This window comes from Vombatus ursinus, unplaced genomic scaffold (assembly GCF_900497805.2).
Source record: "Vombatus ursinus unplaced genomic scaffold, bare-nosed wombat genome assembly UNPS02004827.1, whole genome shotgun sequence".
Lineage (NCBI taxonomy): Eukaryota > Metazoa > Chordata > Mammalia > Diprotodontia > Vombatidae > Vombatus > Vombatus ursinus.
In genome coordinates, this window is record NW_020944605.1 from 1,923,550 (window position 1) to 1,951,515 (window position 27,966).

Consider the following 27,966-nt stretch of genomic DNA (forward strand, 5'->3'; position numbering starts at 1 on the left):
AGTCAGAAAGTGAGCAACAGGGGAATTTAAAGGGGAAAAAAAGATTGAAATTACTAAAGAGAGAAGAAGGAAGAAGAAAACTCAAAGACTTTGAACATAAGCAGATAAATCAACAGGGAAAATATTAATAGCAGAAAGAAATCTGGCTTCTAGATAAACAAATTCGGGCATCTATGAAGATATATGAATGTTAGAAATAGATATAAGATTTTTAAAAGGAATTTTTGTAATTTGAAAGGGCATACATTAGTTTTTATACTAACAAACATTTCATGAAACCATCAAATGTGAACCGTATGTACTCTGAAAGTCTTATAAAGCACATGTTTCCCTTTAAAACATTCAGCTCTGTCTAATGCACAAATATAACTTTAATCACAGAGGTGACATTTGGACTTTATGAACATGTGGTGACTTTCGGTAGGTTATGCAAAGAATACCTTTCCGATGAATTAAGGCTAAATCAGTTTTCTAGAGATTTTTCCAGGTACAATTGCTATCTCCACACTTCAAGCCTTTATTGGAGTTGCTGCCATGGTAACAGTTTCTACACTCAGTTGATGGAGATTTTAAGTAAAGCCTGATGACCAATTGGCATAAGATTCTAACTGTGATTAGCTCTGAAAGCTGAAAGTTAAATTTTACCATTAATTCTTCTTTCACCTAGTTTTTTCTTCCTTTTCCCTCTCCCCTCCCCACTTCTTTTTTTCAATAAATCTGGAGTGGATTTAAGCACTGAGCTATCATGTGCCCTTTCATCTAAAGGTCCTCTAGAGAGCTATTACACAACTTTTAAGTTTTATAAATTCAATAAGGTACATCAAACTATCCTTGGCCAGTTTCAGCAAATACTAAGTTTTCCAGGGAAAATAACATCTCTTCCCATGTGCATGGATGAAATAGAATAGAAATAGATTCTGAAATAGAATAGAAACTTAATTTAGACAAAGCACCATTGTCTTTTCACTGGCTGTTCTTATGTTTAAAGTTACCCTCATTCGACTTCATTTAGCCTTGTGACTTCGTGACTCCCTTGGGCTATAACAAGTCCAATCCTTGAATTTATGTGAGTCTACTACAGATGGTATTCCTAAGCTATTTCTCTTCTGTCCTTTAAAATCTTTGTTCTCAGTATATCTTCCCTGAGAGTTCAATGCTTCAAAAATAAACTTTAAAAATATATCCTTTCATAAGACTTTTCTACCTCAGTGTACCCCGTTTACTTCATAGGAACATAGTCATAGAATAGGAAGGGGCCTTAGGAGTTATCTAATCAATGCTTCCCTCTTATTTTACAGATGAAGAAACTCAGGCTACAGTCTAAGTGACTTACCCAATGTCAGACAGTAAGTAGGGCTGGGATTTAATGCTAGTCCAAGAGACCCCAAATTCTTTCTATTGTAATGTGCAACTCATTAAACCAGGTTTGATAGTAATCTCTTCTTTCTTTAGGGCTAATCTCTCTAGTAAAGCAATTTATATCTTTTGTCTATCATCCCTATGACTGAATAAATGAATGAAAAACATTTATTTAGCACCTACCATGTGCAAAGCAATGTGCTAAGTGCTATGAACACATATAGAAAAGTAAGACAGTCAGTTCCTACTCCTGTTCTAATTGGGGGAAACACATAATAGGAAGTTTCAGTTGCAAATTGGATTGAAGGACTTAAGAATCCTTACTGCACAGTAAAGCAGATAACAATGCATTTTTAAATGTTATTTGCACTGTTAAAACAATATGCATTTTGATGTTGAACCAATCAAGAGTGCCAAGGATTTTGACAGTGAGCACTTCCTGTCCCTGCCCCACCCCTCTCCCATGGCTGCTGGGGGAGGCAGGGGATGCAGTACCTGCAACTTCAGTTTCTAGGTTGCATCTCCATAAGCATTCCTGATGATGGTTTTGGGGGCTGGATGGAAGCAGAGACTTCAGTTGAGGCATGTGAAGATGGAAGATGTGGGGTACATATTCCTGGGGTTGTTGGTCTTGCAATCTTTGGCTGTCTCCATTGGAGACTAAAAGGATATGGTAATGGGGGAGGTTTGCATCACTTTTTAACCTCTGCTAAAAGGCCCCCACGACTTTCTACAGCACAACTTAGATTATACATTTTCTAATGAGCTCAATATTATATAAGCAATATAGATGGCACTCTGCCATCCTACTTCTTTTTTGTGTATGTTGTTTCCTATAATATCCCTCTAACTCTCAGTATGGTATGACTTTATAGGTAGATATACATACACACACACATATATATATGTATATATGCACACACAGATAGATATACATACCTAGATAGATATACATATAGCTATACAAAGTGTATATATGTATATATAAATACGAAATTAATTTTGAAAAGTACTTTATGCTAGTTCGATTAAGGGAGTGTTTTGTTGATATATTATACAATTGACTTGATATTTGTTTTTCATTTTGACTTCATAAATTGACTTGATTTTTAAAAATGCAGCAAATTACATTGATTAGTTATTTTGGTTTTGTTGAGATATAACACTACTATAGGGAATTGGTGGAATATGAATACCGTGAATCCTTGTTTTGACTTATATTGTTTGCTAATGGGTTGTATTATTATTATTAGCACTCCAAAAAGTTGCTCTTTTTAACAGAAAGGGAAAAAAATAATTGCATAAGTGAAAGGGAGGCAAGAATGGTGTTTTAAAAATCTTCAAAATAAAATAAAAAATACATTTTAAAACAGACTGTATACTTCAAATTTGTACAGACATCAAAAAAAAAAATGAAATTCCAGGCTTGTGAAGAGGTCATAATGCTGTATTAGCATACACTAGAATACCTAATAGAAAATCAGATTGCTCTTTTGATTAATGGCCACTTAAAATTCAAGAACACCAACAACAATTACGATTACTGATTTGAAATTAATTTCTATTGTTCGTGGTCAAACAATTTGATCAAATTTAAATATAACTTGTCTGTGAGAATAAGGTATATCAGTATTTTGGCATCAAGTAGGAAAACTGCAACTAATAAAATTAATTCTTTGAGTCTTATTTATTTAGCTTATAATTATATGTACTAGAAGATTATCATCCAAATGAGGTTGAAGAATGCTTAGATTGCCCTCTAGTCCTAAAAGCAAACTTTGAACTTCGTTCTTCTACTTATAAGTCCAGTGGGACAAAATATTGTAAGGTTTAAATGGTGTGTTAGGGTTCTCTGGTCACTGAGACAAATAATAACAACATATCTTAACAATTTCTCATTGTAGAGGTAGCAAATATATCACCTTATTATGTGACAAAATGAAAATTTTGATAAGCATTATTATTCAATTATACCAATACTTCAAGTAATCATATATGATGTAATCAAAATACAAATAATAAAACAAAAGTAATCACAGGAATCCCTGAAAATGAAAGGCATATTATGAAGAATCTATTGTAATAAAAACATGCAATATCACTTTAAAGAGTTAACATTTCAAATTATGAGTATTTCTTCTGTGGTCACAAAAACATAAAAGATAATTCTTATTACCATCTTATTTACAACATGGAGATTTAGCATTTTCATTTCATTATGAATTAAATTATACAATATTGTAAAGCCTTATTAATTCATATTTCATTAATTTGGAATTTGTTATAACTTTGGATTGAATAGTTTACACTTTCATTGTACACACAGAGATTTCCTAAGCAAATTAAAATGTAAACAAAACAAGCATTAAAATATGTACTTATTCAAAAGAATCATCTTTTCCCCCCACACAATCACAGACACAGAATGCTTTATACATGTATACACACATACACACACACAATTACACATTGTTTTTGTTTGGGTCCTGTGTGTCAGTTTATATACCAGAATTTATTAAGAAGAAAATTGTTTAAATGTTAAATACATTTCCTTCGAAAATAATACAAATCCAAGTTTATCACCATCTGTGTGAATAGGGTGGTCCTGAATGAGTAAATCAGAACAGATGTGACAGATATGGTGACATTCTATCTCTGCTTAAAAGGGATTTGGAGCCACTCCAAAAAAAAAAAATAGATCGAAGACCATTTGCAAAGATTTAAAAGAATCCAAAGACAAGCTAATAATCTTTTCCTTCAAAATCTATTCCTTTCTTCTGACTTTACTCCTTCTATCAGTGCTAGCACATTGTACAATCTCCTCTATTTAAAATCTTGTCATTTATCCTCAGTTTTACCTGTCCTTTCCTCTTACATACAATTAGCCATCATCTTTTATGGTCTACCACACATTTGTTTTCGTTGTTCAGTTGTGTCCAACTCTACCTGACTCCATAGAGCATGCTGTCCAAGGGGTTTTCTTGTTAAAGATACTGGAGTGGTTTGCTATTTCCTTGTCTAGCAGATTAAGGCAAACAGAGGTTAAGTGACTGGCCCAGGGTCACATGGCTGGTAATTGTCTGAATGTGAATTTGAACTCAGGTCTTCCTGACTCCAGGCCTAGCACTCTACCCACTGAGCCACTGAGCTGCCTCTACCCCCCCTCCCCACACACACATACATGTATATATATATATACACATATAGAGAGAGAGAGAGAGAGAGAGAGAGATATGTAAACTTTAAAGATTTTTATGCTATTACAATTAAATTTGATTATCTTTTTTCCCTGTGTTTGCATTTTTAGGCTTTAAGAGCATCATCCACAAAATGTATTTTTGGGGTAGACAAAAAGTAATTCTGATTGTACTGAAATGCTTCTTTTAATAGCACTAAAATATGTCTAACTTTTCCTAACATATGTCTGGCTTGCATTTATTTCCAATTAGACTTTGGGGAAAATTTTTAAATATTTGGCTCAATAAAATAGTGCTTTAATAATTACTGAATATTTCATAACAGAAGGTGTTTTTAAAGTGAATATAAAATTATTTTTATTTATATACTTAGATATGACATCATGTTTTCTTGATAACACCCAAAAAGAAAATCAAGCAAATAATAGCAGAAATACATATATGGAGATAGAAACAAATTGAGAATTTATCTTATTAAAAGCAGAATTTAAAAAAATGCTTAGTGTCAATTTCATCACCTTAAGGGTAGAGTAGAAGTAAAATCTCTCTTCTATTTAATTCAGATCAATTGGTAAAAGACTTGGGAGAAAGTGATTATGTCACTCAAAAATCTGTGATAACAAGTAGCAAATTGACCACAATCAGATATTTTACAGGCCAGCAGTTCTCAAACTTTTTGGTCCCAGGACCCCTTTACACTCTTAAAAATTATTTAAGACTTCCAAAGAGCTTTTGCTTATATGATTTGTATCTATCAATGTTTTTATATTAGTAATTCATATACCTTGGTATTATTATGAAAATAGTTGTGACTTCATGGACCCCTTAAAAACATCTCAGTGACCCCCATGGGTCATTATTTTAAACCACACTTAAAGAACCACTGTTCCAGATCATGGAATTCTACTAGGCGAGCTTTGAAAAACCTCACTGTGTGATCCTGGGCAAGTCACTTAACCCCAATTGCCTTGCAAAAAAAAAAAAAATAGTGAAAATCCTCCCCATTACCCAAAGTCTTCCTTCTTCCCCAGCACCAGCCCCAACCTGCAGTTTGCCACCTATTCTTCCCAACTTAACATCAGGAAGGTCATAATAAGATCTTTATTTGCATTTCTTCCAATAAGAGTTCTGAGTAAGTAAAGAAAGAAGAGGGAGAAGGAATGGAAAAAGGAAAGGAGAAACAGGAATTTCCAGATCCCAGCGGACCTGAGTTCTAATTTGGCCTCAGACACTTAATAGCTGTGTGACCCTAGGCAAGTCACTTAACCTTGATTACCTCAAAAGAAAAATATTCTGAAAATGGTTGGGTGGGGAGGAAAACAACTTTTTTTTCCTAATTAAAGAACTATGGGAGCTCTTATAAAGATTATTGATTTAGAGATGAATGAGACCTTAGAAAGCATGTAATCCAACCTTTTTATTTTAAAGCTTAGCGAAGTTAAGTGACTTGTTGAATATAATGCTGAGTAAGGAAAAGGGCTTTGGATCCAGGTATCCTGACTCCACAATCCCAGCATTGTATCAATATAACTAAATAGTAAAGAACATACACAGAAACTACATTATTCTGAAAGCTGGAGGTAAAATTCTGTGAAACTGTAGACTCCTAAGGCATATCTTTCAGTTAAATAAATTTCTCATTGGATTGGAAAGGTAGGAAAGAAATTCTTCTTAAAATAGTTTAATAAAATGATTAACTTCTTTCCTAAGTGAGAAATGAAATTATGTCATAGTAATGCATCTATGAACAGGAAATATGACATGTATACTCTTAATGTCTTCATTCACTTAACAATAAGATTTCATGTTTATTTAAAATGAAAGAACCAGCAAGGAAAAGTCCCAGATGTTCTTGTAGAAGCGAACGTCCAACCCTAGATGGAGCACTTCACTTTTATTTCATTCTGGTTCAAACGCTTAGGCTCACTTTCCCTAGATTTTCTCCATAATGATAATGAGGTGAAAAACTGGATTATTCATGGACATCCTTCATACATGGAAACATAAAATGCACAAAGATATAGATCAAATGTTATTAAATAGAAATGTTATTAAAACATCTATAGATCAACTAAATGCCTTTGGACATTTTGACTCAATTTAGTATATAGAATTCCTTGACAAAAATATATTCATAATTTTGAGACATATACTTAAGCCAAATTATACAAGATTTGTTCTTACACTCTATGCACTTTATTATCCATTAGTTTTTTTTTTTACCTTTACCACATTTTTTGGTAACACCTTAGTTTTTCCCACCTGTATGTGGATTTTATCTTTTTACAAATTAATCTAAGACTTCCTGTTCCATATCAACTACCACAAATTTATCAGCATTAATGTATGAAACTGAAACACTTTAAAAAGATATTTTTTTAAGAAAAACAGCATTTGAAAATAAGAAAAGAGATGGATACTTTTTGCTTATATATAGTACCAGGTATGTAGACCTCTTTATTCTTTATGCATGTAGCACTCCTTAAAATTTACACTTGCAGGTTGGATCCCCAGAGTGTAGCTGCCTTCTCCAATTCTAGTTATAAGCCTTGAGGTAGCTACTTCTACTGCCATAGCCCAGAAACCACTACTGGTGTGTTTCCCATGAATAATCTGACAGCAGCCACAATTGGATTGTAGCAATGACATTTACTTTGATGGCAAAGTAAAAACAATTGCTACAAAAAATGTCCACCAAAAGCCCCACAAAAACATACATTATCACCCAAGGGAAGAATGGTCTTAGAATAGAGTGGTAGTAAGGATACCCCCATGGCAAAGGCAATTCACAGTTCCTGATAGTGTGGGCCTGAAAGTTCTTTCTTTATAGAACTCTAGTACTAAGTTTCCATCTTCGCCTCCTCTCCATAGCCTTACTCTTATTTGCCAGGGATTGCACTCCTTGAAACTACCTTCCTTCTCTTCACTCTCTCTCTATCTGTATGTATATGGAGGGTTTAATCTCTGTTTTGCACCGAGTGCATGCAGTGTCTTCTACTAGTATAGTAGCTCTAATGACATAGATTATGGGGGTGAAGAAGAGGGAGGTGAAATTCCTCTCTCAGCTCGTTTCCCTCTAGTATAGGAACTAGGATATCTTCCATAATTACATCCAATTCTCAAATATTGGCTTGCTTTTATCTCTGTATCTGTCATTTACATAATGATAATAAATAGTATTTATATACCACCTACTATGTACTATATGTATGTATAGTACTTTACTATACCCCTATTATTCTAAACACATTAAAAATATTCTCATTTGATCTTCACAACAACCCTACAAGGCAGGATAACTATGGCTATCCCCGTTTTACAAATGAAGAAACTGAGGTAAACAGGTTAAGTGATTTGCCCAGTCACATAGCTAGTAAGTGTCTGAGGCTGCATTTGAACCCAGGTCTTCCTGACTCCAGGCCCAACACTGTGTCACCTAGTTGTTTCTATCTAACCATCTATCCCCAATGGAGCTGATATTCTCAGCCAATCACTGGATATTTCCTAGTTACTATGAATTTTCTTTTCATCTTGGGCAAAGGGCTATAATTCTCTCAAGGTGACTAAAGAACTTCTTCAAATATTGTTGCAGAGTTGTAGGAGAAGTTATTTACACTTCCTTTACACTGTTTTATGCACCTTGTGATTCTATTCTGGGCCTTCTGTAATCACCTCAACTGGGAGTGGGGGGAGAGCCCCTCCTTTACTTGTCCATGGCTACTAAAAGTACATAGGAAACAACTAGAGCACAGAGGTCTTGTTTAGAATATTTTTGGTATAGTGTCATGGCTTTAATGATATCCAAGATGCATTATGGAGACATTTGTACCATCAAATAATTTATGGAAATTTAAATGAAGATTCACTCCAACCACAATGCCTGTTGTAACCAACTATTTAAATTGTTTAACAAAGTACCCATTTATCTCTACCTTTGTTTTCTATTTTAACTAGTTCTCTTTTTCTGTGATAAAAACTTTCTACCAACCCCATCCAACCCCATGGAACTTTTTTTCTTTTTTAATAGCTTTGGGCTCAGGATCTTGTTAAAGGTTTGTTGCTTTTTTTTGTTGTTGTTTTTTGTTGTTGTTGTTGTTGTTGTTTTTGACAGTCTAAATAAATCAGCCTCCATGAAACTCCTGCTCTGATTTCCTTATTATGATGGGGAATTAAGTCTGCACTCTTAAAGTCTATGCCAGTACAAGTACAAACTGACAGGTTCTATCAAGATGGGCAGTCTTCAGGTTTGGGCCGGTCTAGTTCAGTTAGCTGACCAGAAGGCAATGATTATTTGTTTGTTTGCTCATTTGCTACAGAAACACACTGTAAGGACAAAAACACATGTGAAAATGCCCTCAGTTCTGTGTGTCTTCCTTCATTTCCAAACTAATGTAGAAGACTGTTGGAAAAGGGATCAGAAATATATGTAGTTCTTAGAACATTTGCTCAAAATTAGATATGTGTGTATATGTTGTACAATGAAAACTTCACTCAAACAAAATAAAAACCCCCAAATAAATGTCTTCTTCTCTATCTTAAGAAAACTGCTTGTAAACTACAAATCCACAAATTCCATGACAACTCCACAGAAAGAATCTAGGGTTAATAGAGAATTGCTATATTATAAGATCTGTAAGACATATTTATAGCTCAAAAATGTATTGCTTCTGTGGCCAGGCCAGAGAGACTTTCTCAGAGTCAGGTCCAGTGCTTGGACAATTCCTCTCATTTGCACTTTTAGGGATTGGGTAAAGACGTGTATTACTTCCTTATGGCTCTATTTCTTAGCTGCTATTATCTTTCTGGAATTTAAGATAGTATTTTGGCCTTTCCTTTACGACAACTTCTTCATCCTATCACATAGTTAAAGATTTTACGTGTTCTTTTTTGTTTTGGCTAACAGTATGATATGGTACATTGGTCCCACAACCTCTTTCACTTATGCCTGACATTTAACACAGTGCCTTGCCTATGGAGGGCATAGTAAATGTTGATTTTATTGGTTGATCAGTAATTAGAATTGCAAGTAGCATCATTAGAAGAAAAATATACAAAAAGCCATAGAAAATAAAGGCCCATCATCTGCCCCATTTTTGAGGTAGCCTACTAATGAGATGTTTCTCTATTTCCAGATCTTAGCTGGGACCTCCATGGAAAATTCTATTTTGGATATTGACTTCAGGGAGATGGTTTTGAGTCACCAGGAAAAGGATATTGGTGCTTCTACTCTTTACCTTTGCCATGGAGCTTATCAGCTACAGAAGCTTTCAAAACACCCCTCCATGAATGGAAACTGCTTTGGTCTTGGTGGGAATCAATTTAAAGTTTAAATACCCTCAGGATAAATGCTTACTGATTTTAAAAGTCATTTCAATGCTTTCATGTGTTGAGTCTTTAAAGTCTAAGTGACTTCCAGCCAGGGTTCAGAAGCTGTTCTTTGCAATGATAGAAATGATCTTAATCTGATATACAACTATTACCACTTTCCCAGCTTCTCCCAGGAGATCCAATCACTTTCCATTCAAAAGCACCCTCTCTCTACATATACACACCCAATCAATCCCTCATTCTTCAGATCTTTTAGCTGTCTTTTGGATTTCTGTGAGGTAGCTAAGGGATTATTACCACAAGTAATTTACAGGACTACATGTTCCTAATTTGTGCAACTCTTACAGTAAAACAAAAGTAATGTTTCCACTTCTGCTTGCAACTATTATAAATGGATATACAAGAGGGCAACTAGGACTATAAAGAAAATGGAGACCATACTGTGTAAGTGTAAGGGTGGGGCTTCTATCCCTACCCAATTAATATAACAATGTTCTATTGAATCAAAATATAAACTAACTGTTAATAGGTCCTCAATCATTTTTAAGGAATAGGATGTTTTGAGCATTGGATGAAGGCAGATAATAGCACATAAGAAATATTTTTTGACTTGTTGAAAGATTGAGTCATGCCTCTTCAGTTTTGTATAAAAGTAGCCAGCATGTTTGGAACCAGTTAAGTAGTCAGTACTCAGGAACTTCTAGGCATGGCAACACCTTAAGGAAGTAAACCCTTGCATCTGGGTCAGAAGGCAGAAAGCAAGGGGGCAGTAAACCAAGATGGAATGTTACACTCCATTGCCACCATTCCACTGATCATATTATCAGTGACTGCACTGTATTCAGCAAGAATCACGGAGAGAAAAAGAGTAGATACGCTAATGACAAATACAGATGCACAGAGATAGGCAACCAAGTGAGCAAGACACTTCAAAAAGCATGAGAACAATACCATATATGGAATAAAGAAAGGCCTTTCAATAATCAGGAGTAATTAGTTTACCCTTCTGCAACACATGAGCATCACCACTGCTGTACTTTAAATTTGTACCCATTATGCCATAGACTGTGTGTATTTTTGGAAGAGTGGGTCTGCATGTTTTTCTTCTGTTTCTTTTTTCCCCCCAATTGTCCCTGCTGTGTATGCTTAATAAATCTCCTTTCTAAAAACTAATTAAGACTGCCTAATACGCAATGGAGAACTCGTCATGGTGGTGATAGGGGTTACTGATGGCCACTATTAAAAATTCTATTCCCTTAGGTTTCCCCTAAGGGGACAAAGGATTGTAAGGGGGCAAAGTATTAAGCCACCTTCTGAGCAACTGATGCATGTAAGAGTTGGGGAAGTAGAAAGGGTGTTACATAAAAATAAAATGAATGAACTTGGGATATTCAGGTTGACAGCATTTAGCACAGTGGCTGGCTTTAGCTTGAAAATAAATTTACAGTGTGATCCATTCCAAAAAGTTTTTTTTTTAATCACCTACAATGTGCAAGGCATTGTTATAAATGCTTGGGATAAAATAAAATAAATAAATAAATGAAAAACAATCACTATCTTTCAAAGAGTGCATATTCAACTTAAGCCATGATATCTCTATACTTTTATTTCTTTAGTAAAAGAGATATAAAAATACTAGACAACTACTTCACAGAGATAGTGACGGTTGGTCAGTTAATGATTGTAAAATATTTCAAAAAGTATGGAACAAGCAAATAATCAACTATGTAGTTAATCTAATTTGCTATTCTCAAAAAACATAGTTCATTCTATAGGCTTTTTCCATTATCGTTTATTTTTAACCTAGTTTCATCTCTGCTTTTAATCATATCTTAAATCCAAATACTCTCAAAAACACTATAAGCTCAACACACATATGATACATATATGTTATATACATTTTTGTACACATAGAAATGTCACTTTAATAAATATAATTACAAAACATTTTGTGCAGAAAATTTAAAGAAATGATAACCAATACTGCAATTAACTTTAAAAAATTAGCCCAGGATGACAAAATATAAGTGTAAATCTTTTTTATAAACTTAATTTTCTTAGTTCTTCTGTTTCTCAGGAAACTATTTTATGGCTATCATTTAATTTTAAAGAAAAAACATAAAATGACAAAAATTATTTAAAATAAAAATAGTTGTTACACTTTTAAAAAATCATGTTAAAAATTTCTTATTTCACAATTAGCAGGCAGAGAAGAAAATAAACTTTAAATATTTTTAATATATCAATTGAGAAAACTGTTTTGCTTCATTATATATATTTGTTACCAAAAATGTGGTATATGATTATGATGCATTAATATTGTGCTATAAGAAATGACAAAGGGTGGTTTTAGAAAAGCCTGGGAAGTCTTATGTGAACTGATAAAAAGTGAAAGGAGCCAAACCAGGAGAATATTATATACAATAATAGAAATATTGTAGGATTGATCAACCACGGAAAATTTAGCCATTCTAAGCAAGGCAATGACTCAAAATAATCCCAAAAGATCTATGATTAAAAAAGGCCATCCACCTCCAAAAAGAGAACTGATGTTCTCTGAGTGCAGATTAAAACATATTTTTTAAACTTATTTTTCTTGGGATTCTTTGTGTGTTTTCTTTTGCAACATAGCTAATATGGAAATATGTTTTGCATGACTCACATTTATAATTTATATATTGCTTGCATTCTCAAAAGGTAGGTGAGAGGTGGGTGAGAGAGAGAATTTGGAATCTTTAAAATAAATATTTAAAAATTTAAATGTAATTTTGTAATATGTAATAAAATAATTAAAATATTTAAAATGTGACAGGTACTGTGGCAGACATTAGGATCATAAAAAAACAGTTTCTACATTCAAATAATTTATATTGTTTCAGAAGAGATAACACATGTCTATTTATCAGTTGTACATCTATGCATTAAAAAATTTAAAAAAAAGAATGGGAATGTTTTATCAAATATAACCTGGTTTCTTACAGGTTTCACTTTGGTATAGGAAATAACTCTGCAACCCTAACTAGGAATGCTGGGAGGGGTAGTCTTGGAGGGATGGTGTTGTGCCCTCCAACTCTACAAGAGACACTTCCTCTTTCTGCCACCTCAGTATTGTCTGTCTGGAAGAATTAAACTAGTCAGAGAGAGACTTGAGGAGTTGAGTAGCTTTAACTCTTTCTGGCTAGAAGTTTTGAGAGGGAAAATGGGAGTGGTCAACCCCACTATAGGTTGCCAAATGAAAAGACTCTGGGAAGACATAAAAAGAGCAGACAGTCTCCATCACGTTTCTATCCCTAGTTTACTACACTAGAGACTTCAAAGAGTTTTCCCTTGCTTGAATTCTGTTAAGTGAGCTGAGTTACATCACTCTTAATAGCAGTTTTTTCACTCTGTATTGTGAAGTATATTTCTCCTATGTATACCTTCTCTGATTTCTGTTTTGCTTCCAATTTCAATAAATGTATTTTCTATGAAAATTGTAGTATATGTGTTCATTGTAGAACTGGTATTTGGTGGGAAGGGAGTCAAGTCCTTAGATATAAAGCTTGGGGTCTTCTTTCCCCTCAATAATGAAAAAGTGACCAGAATGAGCATAAACCTGATAATATATCCTAGATTACTAATATTTAAGGGAACAGAGAAACATAATTCTTACATTATATGTCCTCTCTCTGAAGAGAACAAAGTGACCAAGTTTTGTCCTCCATGACTTCCTACTTTCCTTCATGGAAAGGAAAAAAGTCTCCTTTGGGGAAGGGTGGGGGGAGAAGAGGTTAGCAATGTCTATTCTGCCTCTCTTTGAGTTGTACCCCCATGCTGCATGTAGGGGAACAGCCCATAACCCATAGGGCCTCACAAAACAGGGACCTTTTGACATAAAAATGAAAATACTTTGTAGGCTTTAATGTACTTTAAGTAAATCAGCTAGTCAATTATCATTTATTAAGGACTTACCACGTACCAGGTACTGTGCTAAGCACTGGGGACACAAAGAAAGGCAAAAAATATGGAAAAGTGCTCTAAATCACTAATAATTAGAGAAACACAAATTAATACAACATCAACATGCTCATTAGATTGGATAAGACGACAAAAAAAGGAAAGTGACAAATGCTGGAAAGAATGTAGGAAAATAGGTATGTTGGTGGAGTGGTGAACTAGTCCAACCATTCTGGTAATCAGTTTGGAAAATGTCAAAAAAGTTATTAAACCATATAATCCTTTTACCCAGTGAAACTCCTACTACGTCTATACCTGAAAGAGATGAAAGAAAGAGGAAAAAACCCATATAGATAAAATAAAATAGGAGTTCTTTTTGTTGTGGCAAAGAATAAGAAATTCAGGGGATGGCAATCATTTGGGGAAGGGCTGAACAAGTTATGACATATAAATATTATGAAATACTACTATGCTATAAAAGAATGGTGAAGAGAATGATTTCAGAAAAACCTGGGAAGAGTTGTATGAATTGATGTAAACTGAAATGAGCAAAACCAGCATAACAATTTATGCAGTAAAAGCAGCATTATAAAGATAATCAACTGTGAAATACTTAGTAACTTTGATTAACACAATGACTAACTGAAGTTTCAAAGGACTCATGAGGAAACATGTTTTTTGCTTCCAGAAAGAGAACTGATAGACTCAGATTGAAGACCGAATCATATTTTCTTCTCTCTCTCTCTCTCTCATGAACCCGGAACAATTCATGACTTAATCCTGGGAGGTGGAGGAATAGCAAAGGACTTCTTCAATGGTTAGTCACCCCTATCTGTACTTCCTTCTCCAGGTCATGTTAAATGTACAAATTTACATTGTTATACCTCACAATAGGATGTTTTCAGCATCTCAAAATTGACTTGAAAATGAATATGTTAAAATAAAACATCTATTTGTGATGGGTTTTATTTTTCTTGTCTTCTCAATGGGCAGATAAAGGGTAGGAAGAGAGAATTTGAAACTAAAGATAAAAATTTTAAAAGGCAAAAAGCAGTCACTGCTATCAAGGGACTCATGGTATAATGTATATACATACATACACATATACATATACACACATATATTAAGGGTGACGATGATAATGATGATGCTTCTGGAAATGAATGGGAACCAACGTAATAAATGGAAGGTCATCTTTTTAATTACTCTAAAATAATTTATATAGTAAAGTAATATCATTGGAAAAAATTCTTGTTAATCAAAAATGCTCTTTGATGTTTAAGTGTGATTTTTTAGCATCTAAAATGTTAGTAAAATATTAGTAAATTAGTAAATTTATTTTTTACTATTCAACTAATTAATTAATTAATTGATTGATTGATTTAAAATGTAAAAATAACAAAAAAAATTAGTAACATTATTTAGGCCTAATTTCATCCTGGTTAGATGGATATAACAATGATCATTTACAAATTTTCCTCAGTCACTGGACAATTCTATACAGGGGTGTGGGAATAGGAAGCAAAATATCTAAAAATATACTTCAATTGGGAGTCCTATACCAAGAGGTTTAAAGAAGAACTTATTTTAACAGAAATGACATTTGGAGATTTAATGTTTTCCAAGGGAATACTAAAATTGACCTATAAAAAGATCTTTCATTCCAGTGACTTCTTCAAGCAACCTGCAGCTTCTCATTTGGAACACTGAAGCTAAAACAAGTATCTGAACTCAAAGTGAAACAATAATCACCTCCAATATTTATCTTACCAGACTGGCACAAAAGAACTTTTTAAAGATCTTTTCATCTAATGCCCTTGAAATGTGAGATGATCTATATCAACCTCATCAAAAACTAAATAAAATGTTTTAAAAAATAAGTATAAGAAAACCTGTAACTTGCAATTATTTAGAGAGACAAATCATGCAGGATAAATATTTCAAACAGATGGGAAGAATGAAAACTAAGGCCACAGAAGGCCTGGGGAACATGCCCAGAAGTAGAACTGAGTTCAGGTGTAGGAGTGATTCATTTACAAAAGTCACTGCCTTCACAACTGGTTAGTCTCGTTGAAGAAACTCTAGTCTAGGAAAACGGCAGACTAGTAAGGAAGCTATTTCTTTCCTCTCTTTCCTTTCCCCTTCTCTCTACATTAATTTAATTAGGCAGTTAAATTGAAAAAAAAATTATATATATATATTAAAAGCCCAACAAACTCCTTTAAAAGTGAAATCATTGGAAACCAATCTCCTAAACAAATGCCAGATTAACTGGAATAATAGCAACAGCTTTGATCTACCCTGTGTGTTATATATTGATTTTTATATATGAAATAATATTCATTTCTTCAATGATTCTTTGCAGTAAAAGAATAATGATAATAAAAAAACAATAATCTGAGATTCAGTACCATAATACCATATTTGTTCTTGGAAAGACCATCTAAGCAATAAGCATGACATTTTTGAAGATTGCATAGCTATTTAGAAAACAGAAAAAAAGTTTCCTTCTATCAACTAGGAATTCTAATATGAATCAAATCTGCATGCAAAAAAATCTCTTAGGTCTAGAATAAACAATATTAATTTGATCATGCCTAAAATTATTTTGTAGGCTTTAAAGTAACTAGATCTATGACAAAATATTAATTAAATAATAGCTAGCAGGAGAGCTAGAATTTATAGAATGCTTTTAAGTTTGCAAAGGGCTTTACATATGTTATCTTATTGGATTCTCTTAACAACACTAGTGGTTATCATTTTCATCCCTGTTTTACTGATGAGGAAACTGAGGTTGAGAATGGCTAAGTGACTCACCCACTGTTACCCACCTACTATTAAGTGTCTGTGGCAAGATTCAAATTCAAGTCTTTCTGACTGCATGCCCAGCACTCTATCCAATGTGTCATTCTAATTGCTTCATGTTCATTTCCCAGAAATATGAAAGTGAATTTTAATGGTGATAATTGAAACTACCTAGCACTTTAGGGCTAAGAAGCACTTCACAGAAATTATCTCATTTGATCTTCATAATAATCCTATTGTGCAGTTATTAATACTGCCTATACTAATACCTTCCAGCTGAGGAAGCTGGAATGACTCAGAGGAGTTTGAGTACCATACTTAATGTCAAACAATATCTGGAAGTTAATGTTTTAGAAGCAGTTAGGAATCTGGGGCTAGAATGCCGGTCAGGCCTAGAGATAGACATTTTGGAGTCATATACCTAGAAGTTACATAAAGCCCTGAAATTAAATGAGTTGTGTAAAAGATGGAATAAAGAGAGAAAAGAAGAGCTGGATTGAAAAGGTCACTCACAATTAAGGATGGAAGGAGGAAAGGAAGACAGAACAGGTGAGGAAGGAATTAGTGTTTGTAATGGCAGTAGAAGAACCAAGCGGTTCAGTGTAACAGACAAAGGAGTGATGAACATCAAGAAAAAGGAGAATTCATCATAAAGTAATATCCACATTGTTTGCTATCGAAACTTATAAAATACATTTATTCTATGTACACATTGCAGCGGGCCTAGTGAGTGGTTTACATTTTCCTATGCTGAAATGTGATTTTGTCTTTATATTAGTATTAATCCCAGTTGTTTCAAGTATATGTCACTGCTGGCTATGGTGCTTTCACCAGGGCTACAATTGTTTCATGGGATGAAAGATATTATCATGCAGAGGTCTAGATACCAAATACTAGAGGTAACTGTAGCTATTTTAATCCAATTCAGATGTATAAAATGAAAAAAAAATTCTCAATTACCAAATAAAAATCTTCCAAATACTTAATCCTCTATTAAGGATTGTTGATTGTTCTATTTTCTGACAATTCAGATATCTCAGTCGATAGTGTGGTGAATGATGCTGGTCATCTTAGCCTGTCCTTTAGTCATTTCACCTCACCCATGTGCAGAAAAGAACTCCTGACAACATTAGGGATAATCAGAGATGAATAAATCAAAAGTCCATTGAGATTTTCTCTCCCTGACTCCTGCTTCTGACCAGCTTTTTGTCACTAGTGTGGGTGGCCATTCTCCCATTCCAAGTGCAAGTATACTGAAAAACATTCAAGATTTGATAGAAATACCTGGCTACAGGTTCTTAGAATCTCTGCAAACAATGATGAGTAGGGACTGTGATCATAGAGAAATATTAGGAATATAGAAAGAATTAGGTCTTCATATAACTTGCTGCCCATTTCTAGGGAAATTGTACTACATGGTCAGGTAGAAATAATTTGAAATAACAGGAATACCATCCAAATCAAACTTGACTCTTGAATAAAACTTTACCTAACCACTATGACAATTTGTACTTTTGACCAGTAGCTAGAACGCCTCAGAAAGTTCTTGTTCACATGTAGGTACAGAAAGACAGAAAATATCAAACATTTTATTTGGATAACCTTTTTATGGTTAAAGTATTTTTCATTCTCTGTTCAAAACAGCTCATGCCTTATTTTTAGGCATGTATTATTCCCTTTGTACCTTTATCTTCTCAAATTCTAATATTGAATTCCTTCTACATGAGTCCTTAGACATGTGCTATTTAGAAATACAAGATAATTTTTAAAGGTTTTTTTCTCTAATTTCAAAACTTTTTTAACCTGATTGAGCAAAAATTATTCCAAGGAGAGTAAAGTTTTCAAGATAATTAAATTACCTTTTCTATTTATATAAATTTTAATTATAAAATCAATATGTTCATATATTTAAATTAATGCAACTGATCCATCTATAATGTTAATTCTAATATAATTACAAATGAATCTCTTTTAAAATAATGTAACTTAAATATAAGTACTTATAAATATGAAAAAACAGGAAACCTGCTCTATAATTTCCTTTGATTTACTATCTACAAATTAAGAAAATATATTGTCATATACTAGCAGAATGGACCCCACCTATTTGGAGATATATTTTTTCTTCATGAAAATGTTTTCATTACCACAAGAAAGAATTTTCTAAAATATGAAACAAGGGACCACAAAAGAGCTTTGTTAAAAATATTTTAAGAAAAGGAAGAAACCAAAAGGTTGAACATATTACAGTTGTAATTTATCACTTACGGTTTATTCATTTAATTAAAAAAAACTATTTTAACAGTAGTTCTGATTAAGGTGAGTAATGATTCTTTAGGAGGCCCCTAAATGCAATTTCACAATTTCTCTTACTAAAATAATAATAAATTATAGACACTCAAGGCATATAGAAGTATTTTTTAAAGTATGAGAAATTCCATCACCAAAAGCAGTAGCAAATTGACTTTTTGGGCCACAATTAATCTTCATCATTGAAGCAAATACCCTCTCACCTTTTCCTAATTTCTGAATCCACAACAATCTGCCGCTTCTTTTGGGGAGGTGACGGTAGCAGCTCGTCTTTGGCATGCTTTACCAGGATTTGTTCCCTTGTGGTCACCGTAGTTACAGTTTCCATTACAGTTGTCTGTGTTAGAGATGTCTCAGTGGTGGTGACAGCCTGTGAAATCTGTGAGAAGTATTGAAACAGAGGTCACTCATTGCTAGAAAGACTGCAGGAAAGACTGCTTAAAGTGGCTACAGAAAATAATAAGAAACTGTTCCTATTTGTTGGTAGACTGACCTTAAGTTAAAAAATAACATCATGTTGTATTTAAATCAAACTGTCTTGTGTGACTTAAGTTACATTGGATAAAATAACTGGAGAAGACATTATCAAAGTTAGAACTATAGCCACTGTTTTTATTTTTTATTTTTTTATTTTTTTGCGGGGTGGTGGAGAGTAGGGCAAATTATTGTCCTTCCAAAACTGTGCATACTCCTTTGGTTGTACCTATGTCTTTAACATGCAAATGGAAAACTGGGAATGACTAAACACCTCTTCATTTTTCTCAGTTGTTAGTGCTTAGAATGTATTTTCCTTCCTCCCTTCCCTTTTACCTCACCAGTGCAGATCCCAATGATTCCTGGGAATCCCCCTTTTGCCTTCATCCATGTCTCATTCCTCACCACCACTCACTATTAGTCCATTTAGTTGGGGTGATTCTATGATGCAAACACAGAGTACAGATACAAGTACAGAGTACAGACAGGAAAGGGGAAGGGCTCTGAAGCTGCACCTGCTTGTTATTGCTATTACCTTTAGTCTGAGTCCAAACCTCAGTACTTGTCTTGGAGGCCACCCTAGCTCCTACGATGAAATGCCCAGTAGAAACACTGTTTAGGTGTTTCTCTGAAGTATAAGCACTGAACTAGGTGAGGGTGGAAGAATAACTACAAAACAGATTGTTGTCTCAGGACTTTACAGTTTAATGAGGGGAGGAAATTTATATAAGCAACTAAAATTCAAGCAAGAGTGAGACAAATGCAATAAGGAGCAAGGCAAAGAATTTTGAAACATTTGAGGAGGGAGACTGAAAGTCAATTGGAAGACAAGGGAATTCTAGTTTCTTGAAAGAATATATCAAAATTGAACCTTGAAAGAAGGGAGAGACCTTAATAGATGAAGGTATATGAAAGAATTCCACTACTGGTATAAACTATTAATTATGCAATGAGATCAAAATCCCAAAGACTAAGTGGAGTGTGAAGGTGGGAGGGGAAAAGTCAGAATGAAAAAAGGGAATGAAGAATGGTTTAATTTGGTTGGAGAAGTTATATGATATGAAGCAAAGGATTAGGTTTGTCTCAGATTATAGAAGGCTTTAAATACCATTATAGCCACTTACAGCTTGATTTCCTTACAGAACTAAAGTGAAAAGATGGAAGATTATGGAGACTTAAGAGTTTTCTCATTGTTACCAATAAAAAAAATTCCTCAGAAAATCTCCAAAAGAATAGTATTTGTTTTAGTTGGAAGAAAGCAAACCTGGTTGGAATATACAGTTGGTGAGAATGGAAAAGAAAATAGATGAGCCAGTTTCTGAGGTTAACTACTACTGCAATCAATTGCCCTCTCTTAGAGCTCTACTTAGTTCTTGGGCTTCTTTATGGTAATACAGCATTATAGGTAAGGTACTGAATTCAATACTGCAAGGCTTTCCAATTTTTTCAGCACAGAAGGCCCCTATCTGACACAAATTGTAACTCTTCTAAAAACTTAGCAGATGATTCTAGAGTTCTTGTGAACAAAAACTTTATCACCCTGTGGGCAAACTGATGATGAGCCTCTTCAAACTTAATTAGTCTGGTCCCAGGATGACAGACCTACACTTTATTAGCGGGCCTTTCTAGTGTGGTAGCAATTCCAAAAATGTTGCTTTCTCTTAGAGAAATCCAAAGTCAACTCCCCATACCAATGAGGTATCCAAAGAGGATTTAGTGATTAACTTCAATTGACTTACAAAATGTTTAGAAGACAATTTGTGCACAAATTAGGAACTTACAGTATAGTAAATAAAAAAGATATGGGAGAAGTGCTTGCGCTATCTTTTCCAATGATAAAACAACTTTTGTTTTAGTTAAATATCTCCAGGTTTTTTTTGTTAAATTATCACATTTTAATGATGGAAAGTTTCTTTTAAATAAATTTGCTTTTGAAGCAATAGTGTAATTATTATTGTATGTCATGGAATTTTAAAATTAATAATGTAAATAAAATTTTTTGGAAAGCAAATCATCTGTCTTCCACTTTTAAAATAGCATTTTAAGAAGCAGCTAAATTTTATAATTGAAAGAATACAAAATAGCTTAAAATTATATTAAAAGCTAATTAAAAGTAACTTGCTATTGCATTTGTGTGTCAAATCACAGATCCTGTGCTCAAATCTGTGGGTAATATATCTCTCAAATTATCACCTGGAAATGTTACTGGGCTGATATTCATGCTCCATAATACCAGTGTTGCAAGACTGACTGTAATTCAAAAGGTGGTAGGAAGGATAAACTTCTCTGTTATAAATTAATGATTATGTTCAAATGTTTCTAGGATCAAAATTTGCTAAACTTCTATATGATAGGCAAAAATGGAAAAGAACCAATTTCTCCTGCCATATAATGACAAAATACAGGTACCATGAATAGAACTTTAAAAATTTAAGGAAGGTAAAAAAAAAAGAATTAAAGTATTTAATGCAGATGGTCACCTCATATACTTGACTTACTTTCTTATGTCATTGAATATCTATAATAGTATGAAATAATTGCAAATTTAACCAAAAATAAAACAAAAATATTTTGTTAAGGGCATTTTTTATAATGCTAATCCTGTTTTTTGTTTCTTTAAGATGTTTTAGCCCAGGAGAATGAAATAGATAGAGTTTATCCAGATTGTCACAAATAGTTGGCAAAATTTCCCATTCTATATTTGTTGGACAAGATGGACAGACATGGGTTATGTGACAGTATATTTAGGTGTTTGAATGGTCAGACTCAAGACCCAAGAGTAGCCTTTTATGGTTCTATATTATTTTGGAAGGAGATCTCCAGTGATGGTGGTGGTGGGAGTTATCTTGCTCCTTAGTTAACATTTTTGTTGTATAAAGGTATAGCGTCAAGCTTTTCTAATTTGAAGATGGAACAAAGTTGAGGAGTATTGCTAATACAATGAATGACACAGTCAAGAATTTAAAAAAAATTATCTTAGAAGAGCAGAACATTGGCTGAAATCTATTTTGATGAAATTTGATAAAGATAAGTCTAAAATCTTACACTTTTGTTCACAAAAACAATTTCATGACTATGAAATGCGGAAGACATTAAGTAGACACAATTTCTCTGAAAAAGAAAAATGGATAAACTGTAAGCTCAATATCAGTTAACAGTGCTATGGGATGGGAAATTTAAAAAAAATTAATGTAAATTTAGATAGTACTAAAAGAGGCATAGTGTCCAGGACTATAGATATAATAGTCCCTCTGTACTCTGATCTGGTCAGATCATATCTAGAATCCTATGTTCTGTAGTGGGTATTGTATTTTAGAAAGGATATTGAGAAGCTGAAGATGATCCAGGGAAGAGTGACCATGATAGAGACAGGCCTCTAAATTATTTTATATTAAAAATAATTGAAAAAACTGTAGATATTTAACCCAGAAAAGACTTAAAGGGGACAGAATAGCTATCGTTAAGTGCCTGAAGAACTATCAAATGGAAAAGGAATTTGACTTTGGCCTCAGAAGGAAAAATGAGTAGAAATAGCTGGAAGATAGAAGTGGTTTTAGGCTTGATATTAAAGAGAGATTTGCTAACAATTACAATTATTTCTTTTTACTGGGATAGGCTTCTCTTTTTCTCAGGTAGGTTGTAGAGGAGATTATTTGTCAAGTATGAGATGGACTAGATGGCCACTAAGGTTTATTCCAACTCTGAGACTTTGATTAGGGGATCAATGTATGCAAACTCATTTGTATATAATTCTGAATAGAAGAGCATTCTCTATTTAAGAAAACATCTAATCTGATAGAGATACAAATTCTTGAAATTATAAAACTGAACTAAAGTTATATTATACAAGTTCTGTAGAAAAGTTCTGTTATCTATGGTTTTACTGGCCTTAAGTAAAAGAAATAATTGATAGTTGACCATACGCATCAAAAACATAACTACGTTTAATTTCAGTGCTGTAAACAACATTAAATTTAGTTATTGTTAAAATATAAAGGAACACTGAGTATTAGCTCCACTATTAACTAGATGAGTATTTTTGAGCAAGTCTCTCACATGCTTTGAACCACATTTTCTTTATCTATGAAATGGATAAAGAATTCAGGTAAGATAATCCCAAAGGTTGTTTTCTGCTTCAAACGTCTATGATTTGTTTGCATGTTTCTGCTTGGGTTAAATTCTTACATTGAAGCTTTGGAACTGGTAATAAAGTAATTCTAAATATCACAGCAATATCTTAATCTCAGAAGCTGTGAAAAGATGATGACAATGCTAATAAAATTCTTCTGTCTAAGGATCCTTTCTTCAAAGGAGATTGACTCCTGAAATGATTATACTTCAGTCATAATTAGTATATAATTAAAACATCATAAAGTTGCAACACCCAGCATTACAATGATAGATTCATTATCTACTAGTGATAAACTAAATAAAAAATCAGTAGAAACATGAGTTCTTCTACAAAGTACAAAATTATAATCTTCCTCATTCCTGCTTAAGTCAGGGATGCATCTTGATTGCCTGTGGAGTAGAATTGTGACTGACAGAGATGCAATTAATTGAGGCTGACTATTCCCCAACTTTTAAAGTCAAAGTGGCCCATAATTCTCCCTGCACCAACTTATAGATTGGGTTAAGGAGATGTTAAAATTGTGAATATTATGCAGCAAATTTCAAGGCCAAGAATTCTGCAGAATAAACATCCCTTAGTCAATGGAGAGAGTTGTCCTTCAGGAAGAGGATAAGGGATACGTTGCATCTGCAGGGTATTTTCTGGCTGCTAGTTCTAGTTATGAACCCAAGTTCAATATAATTCAACAAACACTTATAAAGTATCTCCTATGCACAAATATAAGCATCTCCTAAACATCTCTTTTGTGATTCGTGATGTTTAAAGAAACTGCATGGCTTTCTAAACACAAAAGAATATTAAAATGGAGTTAGCAACCATCCTGAACTTCAGCACAGGTTTTTATGCCACGATAGCTCTGCTAGTTTCTACATATTTGTGGGAGAGGAAACATGTTGTAGCTTCTGATTGATGACCCAATTTGCTTTGTGAAACATGATCTTTAACCCCAGCTTTCTTCTTGTATAGCACATCAACCCTTGCTATTGCTCAGAGATGTAAATAAATCTACCAACTACATCTTTATGCATTTTAAATGTGTAATAATATCATCTCAAGTTTTAAGCCCAATTGTTAGCAAGCTGATAAAATATTATTAGGAATGTCAAGTTGGTGATTTAAAAAAGATGCAGAAGGGATTTTTTGTATATGTGTGTGTATATCAACGTGCACATGCCTAAACAGAAGTTATTGATGATAGATCATTTTCATGTGTGTACCATGACAACAGACTCCATCCTAATATTGTCAATATGATTACATTTTGAAATTTTCCATGTGCATTTCATCTGGAATTATGTTGTACCAATCCAATTATAGTTCATTAAGAACCCAAAGAAATTTAACATTGAACTCACCTTTGTAATCTGAGATTCTGCAATATGTAGCTATCTATATTTAAGCTTTCTCTGATACTTGTAATATATAGATATACATATATGTAACTCTATACATCTATATTTATACCTATCTCAGTCCATATTAGTTAAAGGAAATCCAACATTTTTAAATTAATAAGAATAAATTAGGAAAATCAATGGTAGGAGGAAATGAAAATTGATGCAATATTGTGGGAGATTTCTTTGTCATTTTTAAAATGAATAAGGGTTTGCAAGTGCAAGAGTCAGACACTTTTCCACTAACATAGGGAACTGGGGAAGAACTATAAATAAATAGATGAAAAGAAATGCTTCCTCATAAGACTAGAATTTCCTTACTTAAATCAATTGAAAATTAGAAGACATTACAAAGGGAAAATGTATACAGGTTTAAAAAAAAATGCTGTGGCAATGTAGTAGACTGAACAGCATACTAGGATTTTGGAAGACTACAGTTCAATTTGGCCTCTGACACATGTGTGACCCTAGGTAAAACATTTCACCTCTCAGTGTCCCAGGCTACTCTTGGGGACCACAATTTGGAGAACAGGTAAAATATGATTAGTAGAAGTTTCCTCATTGTGTATTCCCTATACCTATAAGCACAAGTCTGAACACAGAGAGAGGGAGGGAAAGAGAGAGAGAGAGAGAGAGGAAAGGAGTGAGGTTAATCAGCACTTCTTAAACTGTATGTGGTGACCTCATATGGGGTCATGAAAAATTTGGCAACAGTAAAAGATTTCTGAATGCGCAACAATAAAAAATTAATTAAAAATCAAATGCGCAATCAATCTGGCATGTTTCTGGCAGCGTTTGCCCATTTTATCTGACAATTTCACTGCAGCCTTGGTTCTGTACACAAAGCAGGTGCACTTTGCACCGTGCATGCCCTCAGGCCACACACCACCTAAGGCTGCTGAAACCCTAAAAGAGGCCACAAGTGGAAAAAAGTTTAAGAAGCCCTGGAGCAAATAATAGAATGAATTTGAAATTTTAGCACTATGTGATACACACATATACATTCTTAAGTGCTGAAATCAAATATATTGAGCACCTCAAAGTTGTTTTAGATAATAACTTCATGCAATTTACACAAAACCCCAGCTTTATTTAATCAATCGACAAATATTTAATAAGTACCTACTGGTGCCAGGAATTGTTCTAGCAAATGAGGATAAAAAGAAAATGAATGAAAAGATGAACAAAATGATCTCCTACATGGAAGGAACATATTTAAAGTAGGAACACAACCAGACTATTTAATTTAAAAAGAAACACCCTAAACCACAAACAGGAAAATGTCGACTATTCTATGTGAAGATAAAGGAACCTAAAAACACAAATTTTTAATATTTAAGCTTTGAATTTGGGAAATCTAATTGTAAGGTAAACTAATATTCAAAAGTAAAATAGTTCTATTTAGAATGTTTTCAGTATTGATGAAAAATATTACCAATTGAAATTCTTAGTGTTATTTGTAAAATAAACTAATCAAGAAAGTGCTAAAGCAATTGCATCCTAAATTTAAGAAGAGTTAGGAATCATTACATTTCAAATTAGGGTTAATGTAAGAATAGGAATGCAAAATTCCCAGAGAAAAGTAACATAAGGAATCTCCTAAAAATAAGAACATGACAAAACAGTTTCTGGCAGTATATCCTAAATATGTACATTTAAGATTAAATAAAACCTTATCATAGGAAATGCAATAGGATTTAGAACTGGAAGAGACCTTAGAGAGATGTCATCTAGTAGGTCCCACTCTTTTTTGCACATCAGGCAACTGAACCTAAAAGTCAAGTGACTTGCCCAAGTTTACACAAACTGTCTGTAGAAGAAGCAGCAGTGAGACCCTGGTCCTCTGATTGAAAATCCAGCACCTCGGGTCTAGGACTGCAAAGGAGAGGATGAGTTTTCCATTGTCTGTCTGCAGTTGGTTTTCTCACTTTTCTCAGTAAAAGCTTTTTAATAAAAGTTGAATTCTTGGCTCTTACTTAAATATATAAAATCTTTCAAAGTGACTTGAAAATATTTTGTTGTTTGAAGGATCTAAAAAGCTGCCAGCTTTTGAATATAGAACTTATATCTTCTTGGCTGTCTCTGGTTTGGAATTCCATCCTTAAAAAATGTCAATTAATTAGAAGTTTAGTTCAGTGTTGTTTAACTAAAGTTTTGTGGTAGATAGCTACAGGAGTGTCAATATGTATATAGTTTTATTTATAAATGGCAAGGAACTAACTTGTCTTCCAACCTGTTTTTTTTTAATCTTAGATTATGTTAATGACAGAAATGAAGATTGACTTGTTCTGAATTGTTGTGTTTGTTCAATATAAAGAAAATACTAATTATAACAAATAAACTAAAAAGTAACCTATTCTTTTCCTTTTATTAGTAAAAAATTAATCAACCCATTAACAAGCATTTCTTAAATATCTCTTATATCAGTCACTGCCCTGGGACCTGGGCATGCAGAGACAAAACAAAACAAAGCAAAACAAAACAATCCTTGCCTTCAAATAGAATATTGATCTTTTGCTAATAGATGACAATGACAATGTTCATTCACTTAAAGATTTTAAGATCCATAAAACACTTTCATAATTTTTTTTATTTAACAAAACATAGAGGAGAGGTATAACACAAAACACTAACAGGTATGTTATATGTAAGCTATTAGAAAACACATTCTCTATCCACTATAAATTTTAGGGAGGAAAACTGAAAATCTATTTTCTTTGAAAGACTTTTTGGACCAAAAAACTTTGGAGTTTGAAAAATGAGCTTTACTGACTCCCATTTTTCTTTCCCTTGGCTAAATATAATTTATTTTTATAGTTTTTTTTTCAAATTTAATGATATTTTCCTAATTAAAACATATTTAAGGCAATTTAAGATCCACAAAGCAGCTTCCTCAAAATAACCCTGAGATGTTCAGTGTAACTATCATTGCTATTGTACATGTGAGGAAACTGAGGCTAGGTGAAGGAATTTGCCCAATGGCCACATGGCTGGAAAGTGAGACCTGGTTTTTCCTACTTACAAATCCAAT

General features: G+C 33.4%; 1 protein-coding gene across 1 annotated transcript in view; it reads right to left on the reverse strand.

The window, feature by feature from the left end:
- The window catches only part of DMD (dystrophin), a 2,133,690-nt gene that overhangs the window by 1,521,093 nt on the left and 584,631 nt on the right, over positions 1-27,966 (reverse strand). Inside the window, exon 16 of the mRNA XM_027841994.1 lies at positions 19,139-19,314. Coding sequence (XP_027697795.1) covers positions 19,139-19,314 — 176 coding nt within the window. The remainder of the gene's footprint in view (positions 1-19,138; positions 19,315-27,966) is intronic.